The 13,936-nt window shown below is 49.7% G+C and overlaps 1 protein-coding gene across 1 annotated transcript in view; it reads left to right on the forward strand.

Moving 5' to 3' along the window:
• The first annotated feature begins 8,451 nt into the window (after window positions 1–8,451).
• CDH20 (cadherin 20) overlaps window positions 8,452–13,936 on the forward strand; it is a 66,276-nt gene continuing 60,791 nt past the window's right edge. Inside the window, exon 1 of the mRNA XM_054984723.1 lies at window positions 8,452–8,697. Coding sequence (XP_054840698.1) covers window positions 8,452–8,697 — 246 coding nt within the window. The remainder of the gene's footprint in view (window positions 8,698–13,936) is intronic.

The following is a 13,936-nucleotide window of genomic DNA, read 5'->3' on the forward strand; positions in this document are numbered from 1 at the left end:
GCGCGCTGCTTGGAGGTGTTGGTGGAAGCTGGGGGCATCGCGGCCCAGGAGGACAGGGTAGGGCAGGGCCGGTACTCGGGCTAGCTCTACCTCCCAGGTCTGGCCCCGGCAGGTCAGAGGCACTCGTACCACCGGGTAGGTCTCCGAGTGGCCATGAAAGCAGGCCACGGCCGTCGAGCGGACGATGGGCAAGTGGGGTGGTAGCAGGCGTGTGCGGATCATTGAGATCGAACTGCCGCTGTCCAGGAAGGCGGACAGGCGCCGTCCTGCCACTTCTACCATCACTATCAGCGGCGGCAGCCTTGGCGGGCGGGCCGCCACCGGGTAGGCTTCTTCCCAGCCGGCATCACACTCCATGAGCGGACAGTCGCGGATGAAGTGGCCCTGCTGGCCGCACTTGAAGCACGGGCCCCGGTCTTCAGGGTCTCGGGCCCCCTTTGGGGTGGCCTCCGGTCCGGGCCCGGCCAGGGGTCGGCCCCAGGCCCCCTCGCAACCGGGGAGCAGCGGGGGTGCCCGGGAGGCCCCCGGTCGTGGCCCTGACGACTCCCGGGCCCCGGACCTGGCCCTCCCCGGGCGCGGGTTCTCTGGAGGCCGGGGGCGGACCCGCTGGCCCTTGTTCCTGGGCCCGCGTCCTGAGGTGCCTCACGTGGGTCTGCCGCCACGGCGAAGTTCTCCAGGAGGGCCATGGCTTCCCTCAGACTCGCCGGGTGACTGCAGGCTACCCACTGTCGGGCCTTGGGCGGGAGGATATTGAGCAGTTGTTCCAGGACCACTTGATCCACAATCTTCTTCTCGCCCTCCGTGGCGGGCTTCAGCCACCGGTAGGCGGCATCCCATAATGTGTTGATCAGCGCTCTGGGTCGCTCGATCTTTTTGTAGGTGATAGACCTGAACTTCTGACGGTAGGAGTCGGGCGTCACCTCATACCAGTCGAGAATAGCGGCTTTCAGCGCCCGGTAGTCAGCGCTCTCCTCCTTGGGGAGGGCCCTCAAGGCTGTCTGGGCCTCCCCTGTCAGATAAGGGCCGATGATAAATGCCCACTGGTCCCGGGCCACTGGGCGGCTTCCGCTGTGCGTTCGAATGCCTCCAGGTAGGCATCTATCTCGTCCGCCTCTCCCAGCTTGGTCAGCTGAAAGGGGGCCCCTCGCATGGGGCCGAGGTGCGGTGCAGTGGGTCCGGCCCCCAGAGTCTGGGCCAGTCCTCGGAGCAATGTGGCCTGCGACTCCTGCTGCTGTGCCGTCAGGTCCCGCAGGAGTCGCACTTGCTGCTCGGCCATCCATTGGCTGAGCTGGCCCAAGTCCAGGGCCACCGGGGCCGCGGGCTGCCCGGCCCCGCCCGCCGCTGCGGCGGCCGCTTGGTCCATGGGGGTGCCCTCCGTCGGTACCACCTCGGAGTCAAGCCTGGGTCGGCCGAAGGTTGCCGGGCGCAGATAGTTGCGAGGCCTCGTCCACCCGGGTGGGGTCGGAAGGTGGGGTCGCGGGCGCCTCACAGCAGGGTCCGTGCCCACATTCTCCACCACAATGTCAGGCTGTGACACGCCCCCTGGCGGCGGGTCTGGGCGGGGCGGTCCCGGCGGGTCCGTGCTGGTAGCCTGGGGCGGCTGGGCGGACCCTCAGGGGACGTGGAGGCTCCTTCACAGGCAGCCTCAGACCAGGGCGGCCCTTGTCTGACCGGCGGTCCGGCCAGCACGCGGCTCCACCCGGCCGGCTGCGCCTTAACCTTCAGGGCAGTCGGCTGGCAAACGGCAGGAAGCTCGCCTTAGAACGCAGGGCACCTGCTTCGCCTTGTCCAGTACCTTCCTCTCCGGCCTGCCTCCAGAGCCTCCTTAAATACTTTTCCCTCTTCAGCTCCACCCTCACCCCCAAGTGCTTCCACCCACCACCAATCCCAACACCTGTGCCACCTGCATCCCCGCCCATTGGGCCCACCTCCCTCTACCTCGTTGGTGGGCTGCTAGCCGGGTTGCCCCGCTCTCCCCCAATGCCTCCTGCCCTCCGCCCTCCTGCCCTGTGATGGACAGCGAGCTTGGCCCCTGGCTGGGCGATCCGGCCCTTCCCCGAGCCGCCCTCCAATCCCAGGCTGGCCTGCTCCTCCCTCCCCCCCGCTGGCCCCGGCCGCCATCCTGCTCGGCCGCGGGCGCCTGTGCCGGCGTTTGGCGGCTCGGCGCAGCCTCGCCCCGCTCGCCGCGGCCTCCCCCGCGGCCCGAACTGGGCCGTTCCCGCCAGAGCGCTGATCGCGCCGGTCGCCGCCTCCGGGTGCGCCCGCCGCCGTGGCCGCTTGGGCTCCTTCTCTCTGGCGCGGCAGCGGGCGGCGGCGCGGCGGCGGCGCAGCTGCTGGGGCCTCCGTCCGCCGATGGGGTCTTGTCCTTGGCCTCTCCCGCCCGGTAGGTGGGCCCTGCGTCGTCGGGGGGATGGGGGTGGGGAAAGTCCGAGGCCGGCGCGCCGGGCCTCGGACATACTAATTGCTACCATAGCACACTCCTGCTCTTTTAGCCAGTTTGGTGTAGTCGTTAAGAGTACAGATGGGCACGGACAGCAATATGAACTAAAAAAAACCCACAAACAGCCCAATCTGCTGTTCGCGAACAAGTTGTTCGTGAGGCCCCATTCTAAACGAACAGGTGGTCATTGCAAGCCTCGTTCATTGCTGTTCGTTGCTGTTCGTTGCTGGTAATCAAGCCAGACAGTCTGGCACCTGCAATCAATTCCAATGGCAACTCAGGCAGGGATTGTCTGAACTCTGTCTGAGCTCCTGCTGTTGCCCTGGAAACCCCAGTCTAAGCCCAATTTAGCTTGATAAGTAGGTCTTTCTTCCAAGTGCAGACTGGAGCTCCAAATTTGTTACAAGAGGAAAAGAACAGGGGGGAGGGGGGGCTCCCAGCTCTGGCTTTCAGGGAGAGACAGCTGCTGTTAGAGAGACAGGGTGGGTGAATTGGAGCTTGAATTTTCTTTGTGTGTGGTGGGATAGGGACCTACCCCTTCAGGTTACAGGGCTGCTGCCAGGTTCTAGGCCAAGCTATTATTTATTATTGTTACCTTTCCTGCTGCCTGCTCAAGTATGGTTTCTGGGAGTGGTGCGGTAGGGATCTACACCTTCAAGTTCCAGGGCTGCTGCCAGGCTCTGGGGCCAAGCTATTATTTATTATTGGTACATTTCCTGCTGCCTGCTCAGGTAGGGTTTCTGGGAGTGGTGCAGTTAGGATCTTGATGGCTGGAGGAGAGCCTGCTGGTCCCCACAAACAATTAACACATTCATGAACAGGATCGTGTTCGTCAATGTTCGTTGTTCGTTGTTCACGTTCAGGGTTTTTTCTGTTTGTGCCCATGTCTAGTTAAGAGAGCGGGACTCTAATCTGGAGAGCCAGGTTTGATTTCCCACTCCTCCACTTGAAGCCAGCTGGGTGACCTTGGGCTAGTCATGGTTCTCTGGCACTCTCTCAGCCCCACCCACCTCACTGGGTGTTTTGTTGTGGGGATAATAATGGCATACTTTGTAAACCACTCTGACTGGGCATTAAGTTGTCCTGAAGGGTGATATATAAATCGAATGTTATTATTATTATTTTAGTTACAGCACAGTTCCCTAGCAACCAATTGCCAGTTCACAGCTTCCTATCCTAGAATCCAGGAAGTTGGGAAAACTGGACCTGTACAGATTCCTGAGGACTAGGAGGGCCTGGCAGGGATAGGCCTTTGTAGGCCTCAAGATTCAGCAGTACTTCCTCAAGAAAGGTGGATCTTGAAAAGAAATGGCTGCTGCTACCTGTTGCCTGGAGATCAGTTGTAATTCTGGAAGATTTCCAGTAACTACTTGGAGTTTGGTAATCCTAGGAGAGAGGTAGGGTTGCCAGCCTCCAGGTGATGGCTGGAGATCTCCTGGAATTGCAATCGATCTCCAGGTCATTGTACCCTACTATCCCCAAAAACAACCTCTTCAGGCTCTTCCCCCCAAATCTCCAGGAATTTCCCAACCTGGAGCTGGCAATCCTAGAGAAAGGGTTTGTTTGTTTGTTTGTTTGTTTGTTTGTTTGTTTGTTTGTTTGTTTGTTTGTTTGTTTGTTTGTTTGTTTGTTTGTTTGTTTGTTTGTTTGTTTGTTTGTTTGTTTGTTTGTTTTAAAATTCCATTTAGGCAAGCTGTCCCTGTGAACAAAAGTTTTCTCTCATTGTTAAAAGGCACTTTCCAAATGCTTACAATTACTTGACATTAGATGTTCCGGCTGGGTGCTGTATCACTGCAGTCTCAGCAAAAGTCACAGTTTCTGACACAGTGTCAGGGTCTGAAATCCATTTTGTTCAAAGTTTGAGGCTTCAGCTGGGCTGAGATCAGTTGTAATTCCGGGCGATCTCCAGCTACCACCCAGAGGCTGGCAACTCTAAGATATGCTTGAACATGAATAAGTTCAGCTCACATCTTGTTCACCATTAGGGAGTAGGAAGGTGAATGGTGAACTGTTTAAATGTGACTGACTACATTTAGATGTATCCATTTGCATGACAATAGTGCTTTCTTGCACGATTAGATGGATTTCTTGTAGCAGCAGCCCCACTACCACCTCCAGTTTTAAAAAAAAACATAGTAAAACAAAAAAAAATTAAGTTTGAGAATTCTTTTGTTCATTCAGACTGACTACTTAGGTGTCTCAATGTGCCTTCTGTAGTTGCCTGTGAATCCAGCTAAACTTGTGACTGATTCTTGCAGTCAGTTGTTGAATAGATGAGCAAGATTCAATCCAACGGCACCTTAAATACCAACAACATACTACCTGATGAAGGGAGCTGGATTTCGAATAGACATGGGCACGAACCAAAAAAATTTAACAAACCAGCAGTTCGTGGTTCAGTGCTGATGACAAACCCGAACCAGCGAACCGCAATGAACATTTCCCACTGACGAACTGGTTCGAGGTTCATGGTTCATGGGTGTCAGAATGGCCTCCGTTGGACTTAGAGAGCCCATATTCCCAGGGAGTGTTTAGCAGGCTCTCCTCCAGCCAGCAGCCAAGTTTGGTCAAGATTGCAATAGGGATCTTGGAGTTATACCCTCTCCAATCCAAGGCCCCCAGGAAACAATTAGAGCTACGAGTTGACATGGGCCCAGTGTACAAGGGGTTGGCTGTCAGAACTGCCTATCAGGGTTTGCAGGGATGAGATTGGAGTGCCCATGGCTACAGAACACCCCCCCCTTCCCCCTCCCTCCCCCCGGGTGTCTTCTCCCATGTAACCAATTGTAACCAATTTGCAGCTCCGTGGTTCGAAGGAAGACCTGCCGATCAAGGTAAGCTGGGCTTCCATTCGGGTTTCCAGGGTGACAGAAGGAGTGCAGACAGAGTTCAGGCATTCCTCCAGCTCTGTTTCCACGGGAACTGATTGATGGTGCCTGTCTGTCTGGCTTCACGAACCACAGAATAATGCAACGAACCAAGCTTCCAACGAACGCTGGTTCATTGGCCATGGACCCTCATGAACCGCCTGTTCATGAACAGACAATCAGGCGGTTCGTGGGGTTTTTTGGTTCGTAATGCGGTTCGTGCCCATGTCTAATTTCAAAAGCTCATACCCTGAAAATCTAGTTGGTCTTTAAGGTGCTACTGGACTTGAATCTTGCTCTTCTACTACAGACCAACACAGCTATCCACCTGAAACTATCTTCTTGAATAGATGTGTCTGAGTGTGCAAGCTCAAAATGCAGGCAGTGCAATCCAACTGATGTACACTTATTGATGTCAGTTAGACTGCATACATCTGACTGCACAGGCAGAATGAGAAAATGAGGAGCAGGCTATTGAAGCACCATTGCGGAGGATCCCCTGAGGAGGAATAAGGGATGATGATGTCAGGTGATCCTATTCTGGCTTTCAAGCATATCAGCACTAGGCTGCCATAGCTACAAGTCGTTGCAGGATTACCTCTTCCAATAAAGGGTTAAAGGAGCTGGAGAGTCTGCATTGGTGCTGCTGGTTACTATATGGAGCTCTTTAGCAGTACATAAAGGATTGCTGTTTTGTTTCCCTGTGTTAAGGGATTGCTGTATTGTGGGCTGCCTGTTTCTCTCAGTTAAAGCCCAGTTACTCCTACCAGAGTACTATCTTCCCTCTGGGAGTTTCCAGAGCCTTCCAAATCCTCTGAAGAACCCCTGCCTCTGGCAGAACAGTAATTCTGTGCTTTAGGTTTACACAATAATGACCTGACCTTAATTCCAAGCCATATGTGCCTCTTCTCTGATACAAGTTTTGCTAGGGAATAATGAGGTGATTTGATCAGGAGCTCACCTCACTTGTAACTGAGGGAATTTGAACAAGGTATGTTCACCAGAAGAGCATGTTAACCATGAAGTTTTCAGCACAGCTAATAGTTATCAATAAACTTACACTCCATTGCAATCCTTCCTCAAAACCATGTTATGCTTACGGCCATCACCATATGGCATGGTAGTGAATTCTGTAAACTAATAAGAACTTCCAATCCTGAACTTTTTGACATTCAGTTTCATGGGTGACTCTCTGTTTCTCTGTCCATTTTCTCTACACTATAATTGTATAAAGCTTTATCATGCTCTAGGCAGGGAATAGGGAGCCAGGTGGGGGGAGACGTGCCACATTGGAACTCACGTAATTTCCGGCACAAAACAGAAGTAACAGGTTGTGCCAGGGGCCAACTGAATAAAAATTTATCCCTAACACTAAATTGGGGGCCAAGTTTTACTCAATCAGCCCCCTGTATGACCTGCAGCTTCCACATCATGCCAGAAATGATGTCGTCCCCAGCATGACACAAGGGCACTCCGGAGAGTACAGGAGTGCACTTTGCCCCCACCATCCCATTCTGCCCCCCGCTGGCCACATAAGGGGGGGCAGAAGCTGGGGGCAGGGGACTGGCAAGCCTACCACTCCAATTAATTGTATCTTTTCTATACTATAAACCTCTAAAAGATTAGCCTTCCTGATATCAGAAAGGTGCTCAAGAACAGCCTTGAGATCAAACCCTCTTTGAAAGTGGATTAGCGTGTATGTAGCAGGGGAAAATGGATACTGAGAGTGTGTGTGTTTTTAATGTCCATGACGTTCATAGGTTTCTACTGGTATTTACATTTTTTCCCCTTAGAGAGCCGTGAAAAATAATTTCTTAATAATTTTTGTTCCTTTGAAGGGATTCAGTTCCGAACATGGCGAGCCCAGCATCTCCTGCTGTTTTTTTTTAAAAAAAAACATCTTCTCCAGATAAAACAATTAAGCGGCCTGTCAAATCACTTCATAACAGAACACAGATGAAATTTTAGTACACTTTAACAGATTTTTAAAGGATACTTTTGAAACTTTTTCAGGGCTGCTGCACTTGCCCCATTAGGAAGCAGAGACAAACATTGGGTTATTTTTTTTTTAAACCAAAAGAATATCTGAAACATTAAGCACACAGAGAATGCTCTCTGACTGCATTGACAGAGTAGGGAAGTGCAGTGTCACCTCATTAAACCCAGCAAAACAGTGAAAGAAAAGCCTGCTACAAAGCATGGCCTGCAGTGAGGTCACCAGCTAATCTAGCTTCATGACAACAAAAGATCTTTGACTGATGAGAAAGTGTCCTGTGATGGAGGTCGGCATTCCTTGGCCCAAATAAGCCTTTCAGGCTAAAGGAGGGGAAAATTTGTTAGCTTGACTCACTGAGGCAAATGCCACAATAGCATGCAACCACAAGCCATCCAAGCCCCTTTTGTACCTGATACAATGATTAACTGACCATTCAAAATCCTAGAAATGTCACATTAGCTGCGGCGGCCAACTCCTCAGAGAGCAGGCAGTGGAGTGTGAAGCAGCTGAAGCTCGGGTGCTAGAAGAATAATTAAAGTCAGAAATAATTTGCTGCTGCTAAAATTAAATTGAATGTATCACTAACACCCATGTGCATGCACACTTCTGTAAGGTAATGAGAAGAATTTTGCAGGAGAAAAAAAAGACAAGGGTATTAGTTGTCATGTCTATTATAATTATTATGAGGCGACTTCCTTCTAAATATTATCAAAGGCTTCTGGTCATAAATATTTCTTAAACGATGTTCTGTTAACTCAAGCCAATCAATAATACAGTAAAAACCGGCAGCTATCTTAGCAAAGCGGTGAAGTCTTCCCTTCTAGCTTCTCAGTCATTACCTTCATTTGGGAGTGTAGTACTGCAGGTTATAAGGAAAGATTTTTCCTTTTTATGGAACAGGCCTACCTTGTTATCACATTTTTATGAGGGAGATCAAATACTCTGAGACACGGCTCTCTTTTTTTAACTATTCTGAAAGTTCCATGTTAGCAACTTGATAATAGATCTTCTTTAACTTTACAGGAGCCTGTCAGCCGTAAAGTGGTCAGTTCAAACTACTTAAAGTCTGCTCTTGGACACTTCAAAGGCCTATCCATTGGACTCTTTAAAGAACCAACGCTACATTTGGAAAGGCTTCTAATATACTGATGTGGACTTCAAGCAGAATGGCCAGCGCCAAGTGGCTTGGATCCAGTATATCCATATGGTTTTGTTTGATGATGAACCTCATTGCAGTTGCATTATCTGGAAGCACCGTACCATCCAGCGAAGGCCAAGAAGATAGCCTGTCAGACAACTTGCTTCTGCATCAGCGAATGAAGAGGAGCTGGGTGTGGAACCAGTTCTTTGTTCTGGAAGAATACACTGGAACTGACCCTTTGTATGTGGGAAAGGTAAGACGGAAAGCACTGAATGGGGCATCAGATTGTTGCTATATCAGACATCATGTGTATCTATACAAAGAATGTACATTGTATAGTAGACAAAGACTTTTTTTGTTGTGTCTGTTGCACCATTGATATGCTTTCTACTTTACAGAGTACACAAGTACGTTCCACTGTGGCTCAGTGGTAGAGCATCTGCTTTCCATACGGAAGGTCCAAGGTTCAACCCCCACCATCTCCAGTTGAAAGGATCAGGTAGTCATTGATGTGAAAGACCTCTAACTGAGACCCTGGAGAGCCACCCAGCCAGAGGAGACAGTGCTTTCCTTGAGGGACCAATGGCTCACTATAAGGCAGCTTCATGCGTCCTTGTGTGTCATGTATCCAAGACACGTTCTTGCCCCAAGGAGCTAACATTGACTTGAATCCAAAGATGGCCTTGTGAGGAGACGAGGCACTTCTGCTTGCCCAAGTGGGGGTGTTCCTGGATTTCACCAATTTCCCTGACCACTGCAACCACGTAACGAGCCATAGGAGGCAGGATGCACACTGTGTTGATTTTGTTTAGCTTAGTAAAAGATATTACACGATTTATCTTTTGGGGTTTGTCATGGACCAATACACCTGCCTTCATTTCTTGTCCATTCAAAATAGTAACCATCTAAGCCCATATTAATTTCATTAATTAGGGGATGGAACAAAGAGGGAGATGAGAGTAACAGAATGATACATGCTTAAGCTTAGTTTTGGGTCAATGTAAGGATGTAGGAATTAAGACAAAAGCTTCACTGATGATGTCGGTTTTGAGGAGGCTTTTGAAAGGAGGCACCTCACAGGTTTCTGATTTAGCTGCCTGTTCTATGGACGTCTAATATATTTTATTTTCTGAGGATTTCCAACTAGTGTCACCTTGAGCTGTGAATAATGTCTGTTTTGAGAGTCTGCCAATGCTTTTCCTTCTTCCAAAAGATCAGCACTATGAGCTGTAATCTGATGTCACTTTACAAAATCTTGAGCTGTCTTCATAGGAATAGCTCAAGTGCCAGAGCACATAAAGGTGTAGACACAGAACCTTCTGCAACTGATACCTTGCAGTTGGGCAACATCATTAGCTGCCTGTACACGCGCATTCTCTGTAGGGACCCCCGCTTTATGGAATGGCCTACCTGAAGAGGTTAGGAAAGCTCCCACTCTCCTGATTTTCCACGAAATATGCAAAACCGAATTATTCAAGAGGGCTTTTACTCAGATAGGAGGGCTGTAATCTATGAAAGCTGTCTCAAAGAGTTGCATCAGTAAAAGTATAGGAAGTGACTATAGACTTTACTACTATGGCTGTTAAGTATGATAGACTGTAAACTTTACTACTGTTGTTGTAAGCATGATCCTACTGGCTTGATCCTATGTTGTTTAATATATCAGGCTTAGAATGACTTATGCTCTGTTCTCAGCATTTCTTCAACTCTGTACTGGATTTCTGCTGGTTTATAATCTTTGCAAATTTGCAGGTATAAACCCCATTACATGTGTATTTAAATGTCTTTGAAACTGACTGTACTGACACACACTGTGTAATCCGCCTTGAGTCTCAGTGAGAAAGGTGAAATAATGTAAGTAAATAAATAAATGGGTTGCAGTTACCCAAATGTCTATATGTCCAGCAGTATAGAAAAAGCAAAACCAAATTCAGATTTTTAAAAGCAGATTTCTTCAAGGGGCCTTCCTCTTCCAGATGTGTTGCTTCTGATTTAATGAAGAGTGATTGCAGCCAATTCATAATAAGAGAGCCTGGTGCTGGAACTTTCATTACAATGTGCAGCCAACGCCAAAAATTGCAACCATGTGTTTAATTCCCACTCCCAGTGCCTAAAATAACTTACTCGTGTACTGGCATAGCTTGTGTATTGGCCCACCCAGCCCTTGCCAATTGGAAACAATGACATCTGTCAGGAGCAGGAAGACACACAAGGTTGTGTGACATGTTTCATTCTCCAACAAAGATGTATTTAACTCAGGTTTCAGGTGCCATTTTTGGACAGAAACTACTTTTGTCACCCTGGCCTAATGGCCCTCACCAAGAAAGAGACAGTATTCTTCTGGACAGGATAACTGAGATAGCTTTTGGGAACAACACACTCCAGTGGTTCTGCCTAGTGAACTGGTTCCAGGAGTTGGCATTGGGAGGGGAACAACTGCTTGACCCCATGATTTCTGAAATATGGGGTTCTGTATGTTTCCAATACAGTTCAACATTTACATGAAACTTCCAGCAGAAGGCATCTAGAATTTTGAACGGAGGTGTCACCAGAATGCAGATAAGACCCTGCTCTGTTTCTCCTTTGCAGTTGAGAAAGGTGATATAGTAGATGTTCTGGACCGCTGTTTGGAGGTGTAATGGGTTGGACAGGGCTGGTCACAAGCTGAATCTCAGTCCAAAAGAGACTGGGGAACTGTTGGTTGATAGTAACACCATTCAAGGTTTCTGGAATCTTCTGGGACATAGTTAGGGTTCCCATTCCCCGCCCGGGGCGGGGGATGCCCTAATCATACCCTTTCCCCCATGCCCACTTACTTGGCTGGCAGGGGGCATGCTCCCTGGGGGGCCCCCTCCCCACCCAGCACAGTACACCCACGGGAAGGAGGGTGCACTCCCATGCCGCGAGAGCAGGCCATGGCAGCGGTGGTGAGAGCAGGCCGTAGCAGTGGTGGTGAGAGCCGCTCTCATCACTGCTGTGGCCCGCTCTTGCTGCCACTGCTGCTGCCACTGCCACCCACTCTCGCTGCTGCATCCGCAGCCCCTTTGCACCAAACGAGGGGGCCACGGTCACAACGAGAGCAGCCCGTGTTGGTGAGGACAAGGGCCCCCTTTGACCCAGGGGTACCCTTTGACCCTGCGCAATGACATCACTCCCAGAAGTGACATCATGATGCGAGCTGGGAGGGCATGTGTGCTATGCGCATGCATGAGGAAGAAAGCTGGGATGCCAGCTCCAAATCCCCCGCCGGGAGAGTCCAGGGACCTGGGCATCTCCCGTCAAGCGATTCCAGGTCCCTGGTAACCCTAGTTATGGTTGTACTACCTCTTAAGAAGCAGATGTACAGCATGAGCAGGGATGCATCTATATCTGTGGCTCCAGGGAACTTAAGAAGATCCTCCATATTCCCCGAAGAATGGATCTCAGCCACTTGAGAAGGAACTCAACAGGCTTATTTACATATAACACAACTTGGTTTGAGAGACCCTAACTGCAACAACTCCAGCAGCCATCTTAAGAACAACAGCATGTCTGCTTCCCAGCCACCACCAGTAAGCAGAGGGGCTCTTCTCCAAACATTAACTCTTTCATAACTGTATCATCCTTTGTAACTATCACACACATAAAGACACATATCTCCTCCATAGTGAGTAGCCCCTTTAATCAGCTTGGGCTGGTTTACCACTGCAGCCCTTCTGTGAGAGGCATCTCATACTCTGATCACATCCAGCTTTACTTATTGCAGTCCTCCTAAACAAATTGTCCGAATGATCCAAAATGCAGCAGCTAGGCTGCTAACTGGTTACTAGTTATAGGGACTCAGGCACAAATCAAAGTGTTTTTTATAACCTATAAAACAATACATGGTCTGGGATCAGGGTAACTGAAGGGCTGCCTTCCTTCTTATATATAAGTTCTTCATTAGAGGCCCTATTCTATATGTGGTTAGGGTTGCCAGATTCCATAAAAAAATAAACTGGACTCTGGAGTTCTTCATGTGCAGAAAGCGCTCTCACACTCCCAGGCCCAGCATGATGATGTCACTGTGGAGTGGCATCATCCCTGGCCACTTTTCCTGTGCTCAGGTGGCCCAGGTGGGTGAATGGAACTGCTGCTTCCGGGGCACGCAGGAGGCGGGCAGTCGCTGGAAGTAGGGGTGGGGAGGTGGAAGCTGCACAGAAAGGCCTGCTGGTGCTGGTGCCAAATCATGGGTGCCTGTGGCCAGCCGCTCCTCCTCCCCCCACCCCACAAAAATACCGGACATGTCTAGTATTTTAACCACGTTTCCCCCAGAGAGTCCAATAAAAAAATAGACTGTTCAGAGAAAAACCATACAGTTGGCAAGCCTATGCTGTCAGAGGCTGGGCTGTAAGAACCAAATACAATAGCATCTAAACTGAAACACTGCCTTGCAACAGAAGCTCATCTGGCACCCTATGACCCTCTTGCGCCAGACCAAGGTATTTTTTTATTTTCCACTGCCCTTCAGAAATTTTCCCTTCCTTTATATAATTGTACTATTTGCCCTGCTTTACATCATGAGATCTTCATGTCCTCTGGGGAGTTTCGTTCCTTTTATGTTGTTGCCCCTTTAGAGCAGACTCTCTCTTTATAGAGTTCTCTGCATGGGTTTTTTCCATGAGTTTTGGCCCCATACTGCTTTGATTTATCCCGATTTCTGCATACAATTTTTTGCCTTCAATTTTTGCTTGGGGTTTTGTTTTCCCCAGATTTTTTTTCCAGTTCTTTTGAGACCACTTTTTTTCTCTCTTCTCGAGACCACTGTTTTTTCTGGAAGCCAATTTTGAGTCAATTTTTTCCCCCTTGGGCATAATGTTGCTTTCAGTTTTGTTTGTCCCATCTGTTCCCACTCACTTTTAATGATTGGATGTTCGTTATCATCAAACCACACCTCTCTTCACATCTCCCCCCCCCCCAGCTGCTGCCGCCCCAGGCTACGTCCCAACAGAGGTCGGTTTGACCCACTGGTGCAGGCCTCTGCCTCCAGGCTCTGGGCCAACCCGGATGAGGATCTCTGGTTTAGATTGCAAAGACTTATCCATGTTTTCATTTTCAATCTTTAAAAAAAATTCAGCCCTTATAGTGAAAAAGCAATGTGAGCCCTCAAGTGGGTCGGCGTCCAACCTCTGCCCCTCAGCCATCTTGCTGGGGGCTCTGATGTTCTCAAATAGAGGAACCAAGGGCCAGGTTACTTCACCTTTATCTTCAGGATCCTTCAGAGAAAGCCTGTCTGGTGTTTGCTGACACCCTCTCTCTCACTCTAGTTATCACCAGCATCTCCTCCACTCCTCCCCAGCCTGCCTTTAAAGTGCCCCTTATACCTCTCCCTCCATTCTCATATCCACCCCTCTGGGCCTATCCTCAAGAAGCAAGCCAGTCCCAGTGCCAGGACTTGGAGAAGGGCCAATGAGCCTCTTCCTTCCCTGCTCCTGTGGGCTCCTCCCCCCAGAGACTCAGGCTGTGGGAATGCA

This window comes from Eublepharis macularius, chromosome 7 (genome assembly GCF_028583425.1).
Source record: "Eublepharis macularius isolate TG4126 chromosome 7, MPM_Emac_v1.0, whole genome shotgun sequence".
Classification (NCBI taxonomy): domain Eukaryota; kingdom Metazoa; phylum Chordata; class Lepidosauria; order Squamata; family Eublepharidae; genus Eublepharis; species Eublepharis macularius.